Source organism: Nerophis lumbriciformis, linkage group LG16 (assembly GCF_033978685.3).
Source record: "Nerophis lumbriciformis linkage group LG16, RoL_Nlum_v2.1, whole genome shotgun sequence".
Taxonomy (NCBI): domain Eukaryota; kingdom Metazoa; phylum Chordata; class Actinopteri; order Syngnathiformes; family Syngnathidae; genus Nerophis; species Nerophis lumbriciformis.
The window spans coordinates 41510262-41523915 of record NC_084563.2 but is presented as its reverse complement, the minus strand read 5'-3'; the positions used below and the strand labels follow the sequence as shown (position 1 = coordinate 41523915).

Below are 13654 nucleotides of genomic sequence, written 5' to 3'. Positions count from 1 at the left end.
AATGGACATTTAAATCATGTGTTTTCTCTCAGACAGTGTAGTGGTCCTCTGCTGTGTATACAATGAGTTCAGGAGGTTCTATGTCTTTGTGAACAATCGTGTACAACATATCCGATGAGCAACACAACCAACTCAGTGGAGCTATGTGACATCAGAGCGTAACTCTGCAGACCACGGGTCCAGATCTCTTCCAGCGGAGAAACTATCATTAAACACTTGGTTAACCAGACCAGACTTCCTCTTTAAGTCCACAGTGATCCCCTCACACAATATATTCCAGGTACAACACTCTGACACAGGGCTAGAAGTCCATCCTTTGGTCACATCTGTTTCTCAAACATCACAACTCAGATTGAGGATTACAATCATGAACACAAGGTCGTTGGTTCCTGTGTCAAGTGACCCAGACTGCCTATTCATCCTTACACTGGCTAGGCTCTTCAACCATAAGTTCAGTGTCCAAACTGTTCCTCAATGGGATTTTTGGAATAAGGACGGTGGGAGAGGGGTCAGTGCGTCTGCCTCACAATACAAAGGTCCTGAGCAGTCCTGGGTTCAATCCCGGGCTCGGGATCTTTCTGTGTGGAGTTTGCATGTCCTCCCCCCGACTGCGTGGGTTCCCTCCAGGTACTCCGGCTTCCTCCCACTTCCAAAAACATGCACCTGGGGATAGGTTGATTGGCAACACTACATTGGCCCTAGTGTGTGAATGTGAGTGTGAATGTTGTCTGTCTGTCTGTGTTGGCCATGCGATGAGGTGGTGACTTGTCCAGGGTGTATCACGCCTTCCGCCCGATTGTAGCTGAGATAGGCTCCAGCACCCCCCACGATCCCGAAGGGAATAAGCGGTAGAAAATGGATGGATGGATGGACCTTTACAGGCGGCAGTGGAGACAGGTCCACAGTCTTGCCAACACCTTCTGGCATTGTTGGTGACTACCTCACAACACCACAAGGTCGTAGAAAGTGGCAATTCACAAGACCGAACTTGAAAAAGGGCTATGTTGTTCTCTTAAAGGATCCTGTTGCCAAGAGGAATCGATGACTATGAGAGTGAAGGTGAAGGCTCACCGTAGTAGCGATGGACAAGATACATAGGTTGACGTTAAAGTGTTCAAAGATGGTACCAACAGATTGTATTTAAGACCCGTCACAGATACTGTTCTTCTTTTTATAACTAGATTTTCTTCAGAGTAAATGTGACATCCTAGTGATGTGCAGGGGGTGCACTGGCTCCATAAGAGCCATATTGTTGTTATTTGAGTATTTCGATGTTTAACATATTTAGTTTTTATTTGCAAGGATGTTTCAGGGGTTTACAGACATAATTTCCGATTTCTGTGACGTCACGCATTATTCACTTCCCTTATTACGGACGAGTCTAAGATCCGTTCTACAAGCTATCATTTTTCACAGATTACAGCCTGTAAATTGGATGTGTACATTTGTATGGTTGTTGTTTAAACAGTAATGTGATTGTATACATACGACAATGTATAATGTTTTTCATGTTAGTATTAAGCTAGCTCGCTAGCATGCCAGTTTGTGTTACTTGCTATGTTATGTCTATAAATTGTTGCACATATGAAGTTTGTGTCTAATATAATGTGCTTTTTTCTAGTTTTACTCTGTCCTATGATAACCCCTCCCCCCCAAAAAAACAAAGCTTTACTACAAAGAAAACACGTCTCTTTGTTAGCAGACTTGTTTATCTGTCAAGCTGCGGGGAAATTGCGAGGGCAGAATAGTATTCTATAGCCCTTTATATTGTGTTTAAAGTGTACAAACTTACTAAAATGTGGACGTTTTCTGGGGCTGAAAGCTATTGTACATATTTACATAGATCCTTATGGGGAAATCTGTTTCAATATACAAACCTTTTTATTTACAAACCCTGTTCAAGAACCAATAAAGTTTGCCAATCAAGGTTCCACTTTATTAAATAAAAACAAACAAATGATAAATATCGGAATATTTTATATGTATTTATTTATTATTTTTCTATCATTTACAATCCTTATGTGAGACTAGCACACATTTATTTTTTTAATGCATTCTAACTAGTAATAGATGCGAGTAAAATTGTGTCTGCTTACAATGGAGCGCTTAAAACAAATCCAAACATGTTTTATTTGCTGTATTTTTCGGACTATAAGGCACACTTCAAATCCTTTCATTTTCAAAAAAATCAACAATGCCTCTTATAACCTGGTGCGCCTAATGTATGTATTAATTCTGGTTATGCTTACCGATCTCGAACCAATTTTATTTGATACATGACGGAATGATACATGTGACCGGTGGATGCCAGTCACGCACAAGATACATGCAGACTGCACGGTGGCACCTCCTGTTCATGGAGGACGGATGGTACAAAAGAGGAGTGAGGGAAGCCATCTATGTCAAGGTTGAAAAAAAATCCTTTCTACCATTCCTAAAAGACTCCACAATTTGGCCTCGAACAAATAACAGAAGTTCTTTGTTCCATTTGTTTACAACTGAATAATAACGTGGGTGATTCCGACTATTTTGGCCGGTTAGTGGTCGATCCACAGCGATCGTTCTGCCACACAACACCTCGATGCTAATTAGGAAAAATTACACTTCAACGACTGTGGTTGGCTTTGACAGTGGGATTGCTCGTTCACAATAAAACAGTTGTTTTTGTTAAGGTTGGAGGAGGGAGTTGTGACGGCACAGAACCACAAGGGGGTATATTGCTCTATGTATTTATTATATATATAAACAATATAATATAATAAATAATGAACAATATAATTTAATTAAACGACAAAGGAATGGCATGTGTGAACTAGATCTAAAAGGGATGTATGGTGGAAGACTATGTGTATGAATAATTAACTTGAGTATTACCATAATTGTTGGATAAAGAAGCAGACAAATCCAAAGGGGCTATAGGCAAAAGGGGTCCGTGATCCAAGCGAGGTCCGTGGGGCAGAGAGAGGCGTCAAGAGGTCCGTGTCCGGGATCAAGGGAGGCAGTCGAGATCCATGGGTGGGGTCCAAAGTTCTATCGGGTTCAGGTCAGGACTCTGTGCAGGCCAGTCAAGTTCATCCACACCAGACTCTGTCATCCATGTCTTTATGGACCTTGCTTTGTGCACTGGTGCACCGTCATGTTGGAATGCGGTCTGAAATGTAGCGTTCTCCTGGCAACCTCCAAACCCAGACTCCTCCATTAGATTGCCAGATGGAAAAGCGTGATTCATCACTCCAGAGAACGCGTCTCCTGTCAGGTTTAAACACTGATGACATCTATTAAAACAGACAAGAAGCAAAGAATCAAACAGAGACAGAATTCAATTTGGCTCAGTGAGGAGAAACGTGTACATATGTACCCTTGTACAGTGTCATTACGCTCTGCCAAAAGATTGTACGCCTCCTTCTGTTATTTGGACTTTCCCTGACTACATGGCAACAGCTGCTTCCAAAGGGTTCAGGGTCGTAAACAGCCATCACCTTTGATTACAAAACAGTTCAAAAGAAAAGGTTGGTTCAAAAAAGAGGTTCGTAAAAGAGTTCAAAAAAGAGGTTCGTAAAAGAGTTCAAAAAAGAAGTTGTAAAAGAGTTCAAAAAGAGGTTTGTAAAAGAGTTCAAAAAAGCGGTGCCTGGAGGGCAGTAAGCTTTTGCAGTTCTTGGGTCAGACAATATATTTCTGTTGATTACAATACATGAAAGAAACAGAAAACCCTTTAATGTTGCTTCCCCCCCTACACTGTGGAGTTTTACAAGCCTTCTTCTTGGTAGGTTCAAAGACAGCTTTTGCTTCTCGCCGGGAACTCATTGAAACACAATGTTTTTGTGATAACTTAGATACAATTATTCTAACATCTCCACTGCTCTAGAGTCCAGTGGCGACGTGCTTTACACCACCGCATCCGACACTTTGCATTGGACTTGGTGATGTATGGCTTAGACACAGCTGCTCGGCCTCGGAAACCCATTCCACGAAGCTCTCTGCGTACTGTATGTGGGCTAATTGGAAGGCCACATGAAGTTTGGAGCTCTGTAGCAACTGACTGTGCAGAAAGTCTTTGCAGTATGTGCTTTCAGCATCCGCTGACCCCTCTCTGTCAGTTTACGTGACCTACCACTTGGTGGCTGAGTTGCTGTTGTTCCCAAATTCTTCCATTTTCCTATAATAGAGCCGACAGTTGACTTTGGAATATTTAGGAGCGAGGACATTTCACGATCGGTTTGCAGCTGAGTGTGAAGCGACTGGGATGAGAATCAGCACCTCCAAGTCCAAGTCCATGGTTCTCGCCCGGAAAAGGGTGGAGTGCCATCTCCGGGTTGGGGAGGAGATCTTGCCCCAAGTGGAGGAGTTCAAGTACCTCGGAGTCTTGTTCACGAGTGAGGGAAGAGTGGATCGTCAGATCGGCAGGCGGATCGGTGCGGCGTCTTCAGTAATGCGGACGCTGTATCGATCAGTTGTGGTGAAGAAGGAGCTGAGCAGGAAGGCAAAGCTCTCAATTTACCGGTCGATCTACTTTCCCATCCTCACCTATGGTCATGAGCTTTGGGTTATGACTGAAAGGACAAGATCACGGGTACAAGTGGCCGAAATGAGTTTCCTCCGCCGGGTGGCGGGGCTCTCCCTTAGAGATAGGGTGAGAAGCTCTGTCATCCGGGAGGAACTCAAAGTAAAGCCGCTGCTCCTCCACATCGAGAGGAGCCAGATGAGGTGGTTCGGGCATCTGGTCAGGATGCCACTTGAAGGTCTCCCTAGGGAGGTGTTTAGGGCACGTCCGACCGGTAGGAGGCCACGGGGAAGACCAAGGACACGTTGGGAAGACTATGTCTCCCGGCTGGCCTGGGAACGCCTTAGGATCCCCCGGGAAGAGCTGGACGAAGTGGCTGGGGAGAGGGAAGTGCTGCCCCCGCGACCCGACCTCGGATAAGCGGAAGAAGATGGATTGATGGATGGACATTTCACGACTGGATTTGTTGCACAGGTGGCATTCTATGACAGTTCCACGCTGGAAATCACTGAGCTCTTGAGAGTGGCCCATTCTTTTACAAATGTTTGTAGAAACAGTCTCCATGCCTAAGTGCTTGATTTTATACACCTGTGGCCGGGCCAAGTGATTAGGATACCTGATTCTGATCATTTAGATGGGTGGCCAAATACTTTTGGCAATACAGTGTAAGCTACTCTTATCCCGGTGTGTACTCAGCAAACACTTCCCAGGCTTAGACTCATAATAAGTGCAGTACCGTACATGTCAGCGCTATTTTTGTTGTCACTGCTTTTAGCCAAATGAAGGCAAAGAGCTTTTTTATGACAGCATGAGGGGGATTTCCGCTCTCCAAATTTGCGGCCCTCAGCAAATTTTAACACGTCACACTCAGGTAATTCAGCTCGCTCTCACTTCATCACCAGTTTTGGGACGATGTCAACGTCAATAGAAATCCAGTCCCAATGATGAAAAGTGCTGTGCAGTTCATATGAAGTAGATATATATATATATTTTTAAATGGCTTCCCTTCTCATATTCCCTTATCAGGTTTATGCAGCTTTACTTGAATCACTAAGCGGTTATGACATTCTACATGAGTCATGCAAATAATTACATTGAGATGTTGAGACCTTTGTGTTTGAGTGGTTGTGATCCCTACCTAAATCCTCCCCTATGACCATTATCTAAGAGAGAAGTCTGCTTCCGTGCCGGTTGCTACAGCTCCGTTTGTGATGGGAATGTGTTCTGACACGCGTACACAGGGTCAGCTTCGACGAAGGGAGGCAATGGACCCAGCACAGCTTTTCTTCTGTGCCTCTGTTTGTGGACGGCGTTTTGGTGGAAGCTGGGGCAGAGAACCAGATCATGACGTGAGCCCTAAAAAAATACCCTATAACTGAAAACATGATGTTTTTAAGATGATGTGCAGTTATGATGTTAGGGTTAGTGTGAACGGTCACACTAACCCTAACCCTGTAAAATCCCTTTGTATTGAAATCATATGCATTGTATTTATTTATTTGGTAACACTTTAGTATGGGGAACATATTCACCATTAATTACTTGCTTATTAAAGTAACAAAGACTTAATTTAGAGTTATTTGGACAATAGGGGAACATGTAAGGGTTAGGGTTAGGGTTACTAATAAGCAAAAATCCTGAGGTTATTGAGGGAAGACTCTTAGTTACCGTATTTTTCAGAGTATAAGTCGCACCGGAGTATAAGTCGCACCTGCCGAAAATGCATAATAAAGAAAGAAAAAAACATATATAAGTCGCACTGGAGTATAAGTGGCATTTTTGGGGGAAATGTATTTGATAAAATCCAACACCAAGAATAGACATCTGAATGGCAATTTAAAATAAATAAAGAATAGTGAACAACAGGCTGAATAAGTGTATGTTATATGAGGCATAAATAACCAACTGAGAACGTGCCTGGTATGTTAACGAAACATATTATGGTAAGAGTCATTCAAATAACTATAACATAAAGAACATACTGTACGTTTACCAAACAATCTGTATTATACGTCTAGTCTCTTACGTGAATGAGCTAAATGATATTATTTGATATTTTACGGTAATGTGTTAATAATTTCACACATAAGTCGCTTCTGAGTATAAGTCGCACCCCCGGCAAAACTATGAAAAAAACTGCGACTTATAGTCTGAAAAATACGGTATAATGGCTTACTTGTTGTATAATAAGGCCATGCAGAATACGGCATCATTAAGTACTCAATAATGACTATTTAAGGACCAATATGTTACTAATTTGCATGTTAATAAGCAACTGATTAATGGTGAATATGTGTTCCCCATACTAAAGTGTTACCTATATTGGTAACACTTTAGTATGGGGAACATATCCACCATTAATTACATTTGTAGTTGCTTATTAAAGTAACAAACACTTAATTTAGAGTTGTTTGGACACTAGGGGAACATATAAGGGTTAGGGTTACGGTTACTAATAAACAATATTTCTGAGGTTATTGAGGAAAATTACTGGTTGTATAATAAGGCCATGCAGAATAAGGCATTAATAAGTACTTAATAATGACTAATTAAGAGCCTATATGTTACTAATTTGCATGTTAATAAGCAACTAATTAATGGTGAATAAGTTCTCCATACTAAAGTGTTACCAATACTGGTAACACTTTAGTATGGGAAACATATTAATTAGTTGCTTATTAAAGTAAGACATACTTAATTTAGAGTTGTTTGGACACTAGAGGGACATATAAGGGTTAGGGTTAGGGTTACTAATAAGCAATAATTCTGAGGTTATTGAAGGAAGACTGTTAGTTAATGGATTACTGGTTGTATAATAAGGCCATGAAGAATAAGGCATTAATAAGTACTTAACAAAGACTAATTAAGAGCCTATAAGTTACTAATTTGCATGTTAATAAGCAACTAATTAATGGTGAATATGTGTTCCCCATACTAAAGTGTTACCAATATTGGTAACACTTTAGTGTGGGGAACATACCGTATTTTTCAGAGTATAAGTCGCACCTGCCGAAAATGCATAATAAAGAAGGAAAAAAACATATATAAGTTGCACTGGAGCCCGGGCAAACTATGAAAAAAACTGTGACTTATAGTCCGAAAAATACGGTATTCCCCATTAATTAGTTGCTTATTAAAGTAACAAATACTTAATTTACAGTTATTTGGACACTAGGGGAACATATAAGGGTTAGGGTTAGGGTTACTAATAAGCAATAATTCTGAGGTTATTGAGGAAAGACTGTTAGTTAATGGCTTACTGGTTGTATAATAAGGCTATGCAGAATAAGGCATTAATAAGTACTTAATAATGACTAATTAAGAGCCTATAAGTTACTAATTTGCATGTTAATAAGCAACTAATTAATGGTGAATATGTTCCCCACACTAAAGTGTTACCAATATTGGTAACACTTTAGTGTGGGGAACATATTCACCATTAATTAGTTGCTTATTAACTAAAGTGTTACCAATATTGGTAACACTTTAGTGTGGGGAACATATTCACCATTAATTAGTTGCTTATTAACATGCAAATTAGTAATTAGTAATATAGGTAACACTTTAGTATGGGGAATAGCAACTAATTAATGGTGAATATGTGTTCACCATACTAAAGTGTTAACAATATTGGTAACACTTTTGTTTGGGGATTATATTCACCATTAATTAGTTGCTTATTAAAGTAACAAATACTTAATTTAGAGTTATTTGGGCACTAGGGGAACATATAAGGGTTAGGGTTACTAATAAACAATATTTCTGAGGTTATTGAGGAAAATTACTGGTTGTATAATAAGGCCATGCAGAATAAGGCATTAATAAGTACTTAATGACTAATTGAGAGCCTATATGTTACTAATTTGCATGTTAATAAGCAACTAATTAATGGTGAACATGTGTTCCCCATACTAAAGTGTTACCAATATTGGTAACACTTTAGTTTGTGGAACATATTCAGCATTAATTAGTTGTTTATTAAAGTAACAACAACTTAATTTAGAGTTATTTGGACACTAGGGGAACATATAAGGGTTAGGGTTAGGTTTACTAATAAGCAATAATTCTGAGGTTATTGAGGGAAGACTCTTAGTTAATGGCTTACTGGTTGTATAATAAGGCCATGCAGAATAAGGCATTAATAAGTACTTAATAATGACTAATAAAGAGCTAATATGTTACTAATTTGCATGTTAATAAGCAACTAATTAATGGTGAACATGTGTTCCCCATACTAAAGTGTTACCAATATTGGTAACACTTTAGTTTGTGGAACATATTCAGCATTAATTAGTTGTTTATTAAAGTAACAACAACTTAATTTAGAGTTATTTGGACACTAGGGGAACATATAAGGGTTAGGGTTAGGTTTACTAATAAGCAATAATTCTGAGGTTATTGAGGGAAGACTCTTAGTTAATGGCTTACTGGTTGTGTAATAAGGCCATGCAGAATAAGGCATTAATAAGTACTTAATAATGACTAATAAAGAGCTAATATGTTACTAATTTGCATGTTAATAAGCAACTAATTAATGGTGAACATGTGTTCCCCATACTAAAGTGTTACCAATATTGGTAACACTTTAGTATGGGGAACATATTCACCGTTAATTAGTTGTTTATTAAAGTAACAACGACTTAATTTAGAGTTATTTGGACACTAGGGGAACATATAAGAGTTAGGGTTAGGGTTACTAATAAGCAATAATTCTGAGGTTATTGAGGGAAGACTCTTAGTTAATGGCTTACTGGTTTTATAAAAAGGCCATGCATAATAAGGCATTAATAAGTACTTAATAATGACTAATTAAGAGCCAAAATATTACTAATTTGCATGTTAATAAGAAACAAATTAATGGTGAATTTGTGTTCCCCATACTAAAGTGTTACCAAGTGTTACCATTTATTTTTATTTTTCCTAAAGGCTAAACTGAATAAGGAGTGGACTTTAGAATATACGTCCATATTTGGGCATTTAGTCTTTTTAGGCCTCATTTTAAAATGGCAATTCAGGGGTCATTTAGGCAATTCACTAAAACGTTGACTTGACAAAATCATTTAGTTAAAACAGGGGTGTCAAACGGCCCGATCAGGCGGGATGAGTTTGCTAAGTATAAAAATGAGCCAAAATTTTGGAATGAAATAAACTACTGTTCTAAATGTGTCCACTAGATGTCACAATAGCAATTCTTTGTATCTTTGTAGATTATGCTACATATGTAAAAAAATAAAATAAACCACATGATGTTAGTGCACCAGTTGAGGAAAATGAACAAACTACATAAATAATATCCTGTAATTAGATGTTATTTTTTTATCTTGATAGATTGAAAATTAACACCAATGAGTTGACTGATGAACATTATCACATAATTTATTCAGAAAGTATAAATAGTGACAAATTAAACGCAACATGTAAATGTAAAAAAAAAAAACAACAACATTATGATTGGTACATTTTCAGAATGTGCTTGTTCTATTTTTAAACAAAGAAAACAAACTGAAGTCGTCTTTATTTTTAAGTTATCTCGCCGTGATTTTACCAGTCCGGCCCACTTGGGAGTAGATTTTTTTTCCATGTGGCCACCGATCTGAAATGAGTTTGACACCCCTGAGTTAAAATCATGCATAGGGTTTGAACTAAGCTAACACAATATTGGTAAGGTGACACAACGAGTAAAACATACTTTGTATAAACATCAAATATACATATCCTACATCTGACCAAAGTTGCAGTTTTAATTAGAGATGTCCGATTATAACGGCCTGCCGATATTATCGGCCGATAAATGCGTTTAAATGTAATATCGGAAATTATCGATTTCGTTTTTTTTATCATCGGTATCGTTTTTTTTTTTTTTTTTTTTTTTTTTTTTAATGTATTTATTTTTATCTAATCAACATAAAAAACACAAGATACACTTAATAAATAACATCCTGTAATTAGATGTTGATATTTTTTTATTTTGATGGATTGAAAATTAACACCAATGAGTTGACTGATGAACATTATCACATCATTTATTCAGAAAGTATAAATAACGACAAATTAAACACAACATGTTAATGTAAAAAAAAAAAAAACCAACAACATTATGATTTGTACATTTTCAGAATGTGCTTGTTTTTAGCCAAATGAAGATGAAGAATGATTTTTAAACAAAGAAAACAAACTGAAGTCGTCTTTATTTTATCAAATATACATATCCTACATCTGACCCAAGTTGCAGTTTTAATTAGAGACGCCTGCCGATATTATCGGCTGATAAATGCGTTAAAATTTAATATCGGAAAATATCGGTATCATTTTTTTATTACCAGTATCGTTTTTTTTTTTTTTTTTTTTTTTTTTTTTTTTTTTTTTATTTAATCAACATAAAAAACACAAGATACACTTACAATTAGTGCAACAACCCACCAATTCACACTCATTCACACAAAAGGGTTGTTTCTTTCTGTTATTAATATTCTGGTTCCTACATTATATATCAATATATATCAATACAGTCTGCAAGGGATACAGTCCGTAAGCACACATGATTGTGCGTGCTGCTGCTCCACTAATAGTACTAACCTTCAACAGTTAATTTTACTAAATTTCATTAATTACTAGTTTCAATGTAACTGTTTTTGTATTGTTTTACTTTCTTTTTTATTCAAGAAAATGTTTTTAATCTATTTATCTTATTTAATGTTATTATTTTTTTCTAAAAGTACCTTATCTTCACCATACCTGATTGTCCAAATTAGGCATAATAATGTGTTAATTCCACAACTGTATATATCGGTTGATATCGGTATCGGTTGATATCGGTATCGGTAATTAAAGAGTTGGACAATATCGGAATATCGGATATCGGCAAAAAGCCATTATCGGACATCCCTAGTTTTAATCATAATATATAATCTATTTAGGTTCTGAAAACTTTGGTCTAATTCCAAGTTGTCATATAATAGTGTGAGTTAATAAACCAAATTTGAATGGAACATTTTGTCCCATTTATCTTTTCTCATCTACGGTCACGATCAAAAGTTTACATACACTTGTAAAGAACATAATGTCATGGCTGTCTTGATTGTCCAATCATTTCGACAACTCTTATTTTTTTGTGATAGAGTGATTGGAGCACATACTTGTTGGTCACAAAAAAACATTCATGAATATTGGTTCTTTTTATGAATTTATTATGGGTCTACTGAAAATGTGAGCAAATCTGCTGGGTCAAAAGTATACATACAGCAATGTTAATATTTGCTTACATGTCCCTTGGCAAGTTTCACTGCAATAAGGCACTTTTGGTAGCTCAACAAAGATAAGACATTCTGGAGCATACTTGCCAACCTTGAGACCTCCAATTTCGGGAGGTCTCAAGCAATTATTTTAATAATTAAATATGGTCATTTTAAATGAATTATTATGATCATTTAAAATTAATTATTTCAAATGTGTTTATTTTAATGTATAATTCTATGGCTGAGTGTAATAAGGAGTCAGAAAAAATACAAATAAAAATATAATTAATTTTGATGTTTTTAGCTAAATATAGTAAAAACCTTTTTTTTGTTTTAATTAATATATATATTTATTTTTAGGTAAGATAAACATAATAATAAAATTTATCTGAAGTCTGGATGATTTAGTTTTTGTCACCCTGTTGTCCTCCCGTCATGAAAAAAGGCTGTCCTCACTCAGGTCCGCATGGAGCTGGAGGGGGCGTGGCCTCCAGCTCCGGCTGAAAATCGGGGGATTTCCGGGAGAATATTTGTCCCGGGAGGTTTTCGGGAGAGGCGCTGAATTTCGGGAGTCTCCCGGAAAATTCGGGAGGGTTGGCAAGTATGTTCTGGAGGAAAGTTCTGTGGTCAGATGAAAGAAAAATTTGGCTGTTTGTCCACAATACCCAGCAATATGTTTGGAAGGGAAAAGGTGAGGCCTTTAATCCCAGGAACACCATCCCTCCCGTCAAGCATGGTTGCGGTAGTATTATGCTCTGGGCCTGTTTTGCTGACAATGGAACTGGTGCTTTACAGAGAGTAAATGGGAGGATTACCTCCAAATTCTTCAGGACAACCTAAAATCATTAGCCCGGAGGTTGGGTCTTGGGCGCAGTTGTGTGTTCCAACAGGACAATGGCCCAAAACTGGTAAAGGAATGGCTAAATTAGGCTAGATTTAAGGTTTTAGAATGGCCTTCCCAAAGTCTTGACGTGTGGACAATGCTGAAGAAACAAGTCCATGTTAGAAAACCAACACATTTAGCTGAACTGCACCAATTTTGTCAAGAGGAGTGGTCAAAAATTCAACCAGAAGCTTGTGGATGGCAACCAAAAGCGCCTTATTGCAGTAAAACCAAATATTAACATTGCTGTATGTATATTTTGACCCAGCAGATTTGCTCACATTTTCAGTAGACCCATAATAAATTCATAAAAGAACCAATCTTCATGAATTTTTTTTTGTGACCAACAAGTATGTGCTCCAATCACTCTATCACAAAAAAAATAAGAGTTGTAGAAATGATTGGAATCTCAAGACAGCCATGACATTATGTTCTTTACAAGTGTACGTAAACTTTTGATCGTGACTGTATGTTAAAGCGCCACATTACATGTCACATTTTTCCTCTGCAGCTTCTTTGGACATTTCAGCCACCGCTCTGAATGGCAGCTCATAAAGATAGACTACAAGTCCGTCTTCAGTCAGAAATGTACTGAAGAGGATTATCAAACATGGCATTTGCACAATCAGGTGAGGCAAAAACATGCCTTGCTGTTCATCACTTAAAAGTTGTTGTTTTTTTGTTCCCCCAATAGGCAGAGCCATGTGTGATGGGACAAAAGCAGATTTACATCAAACGCAGACCGGGGAACTACTGCATGCTGGGTAAAGATTACTCTGGTCTCCTCTCTGCAGAGTCTTGCATTTGCCGAGCCCATGATTTTGAATGGTAAGTTGAACCTTAAAACTCTTATGTTTAAAATGTGTGTGTTTTTCAATCAATCAATCAATCAATCTTTATTTATATAGCCCTAAATCACAAGTGTCTCAAAGGGCTGCACAAGCCACAACGACATCCTCGGTACAAAGCCCACATACGGGCAAGGAAAAACTCACCCCAGTGGGACGTCGATGTGAATGACTATGAGAAACCTTG

The 13654-nt window shown here is 37.8% G+C and overlaps 1 protein-coding gene across 2 annotated transcripts in view; it reads left to right on the top strand.

Annotated features, from left to right (window-relative positions):
* The window catches only part of sorcs3a (sortilin related VPS10 domain containing receptor 3a), an 850680-nt gene that overhangs the window by 722469 nt on the left and 114557 nt on the right, over window positions 1-13654 (top strand). For both annotated transcript variants that reach the window (XM_061977170.2, XM_061977173.2), the window contains exons 14-16: window positions 5743-5850; window positions 13131-13248; window positions 13314-13447. In XM_061977170.2, coding sequence (XP_061833154.2) covers window positions 5743-5850; window positions 13131-13248; window positions 13314-13447 — 360 coding nt within the window. The remainder of the gene's footprint in view (window positions 1-5742; window positions 5851-13130; window positions 13249-13313; window positions 13448-13654) is intronic.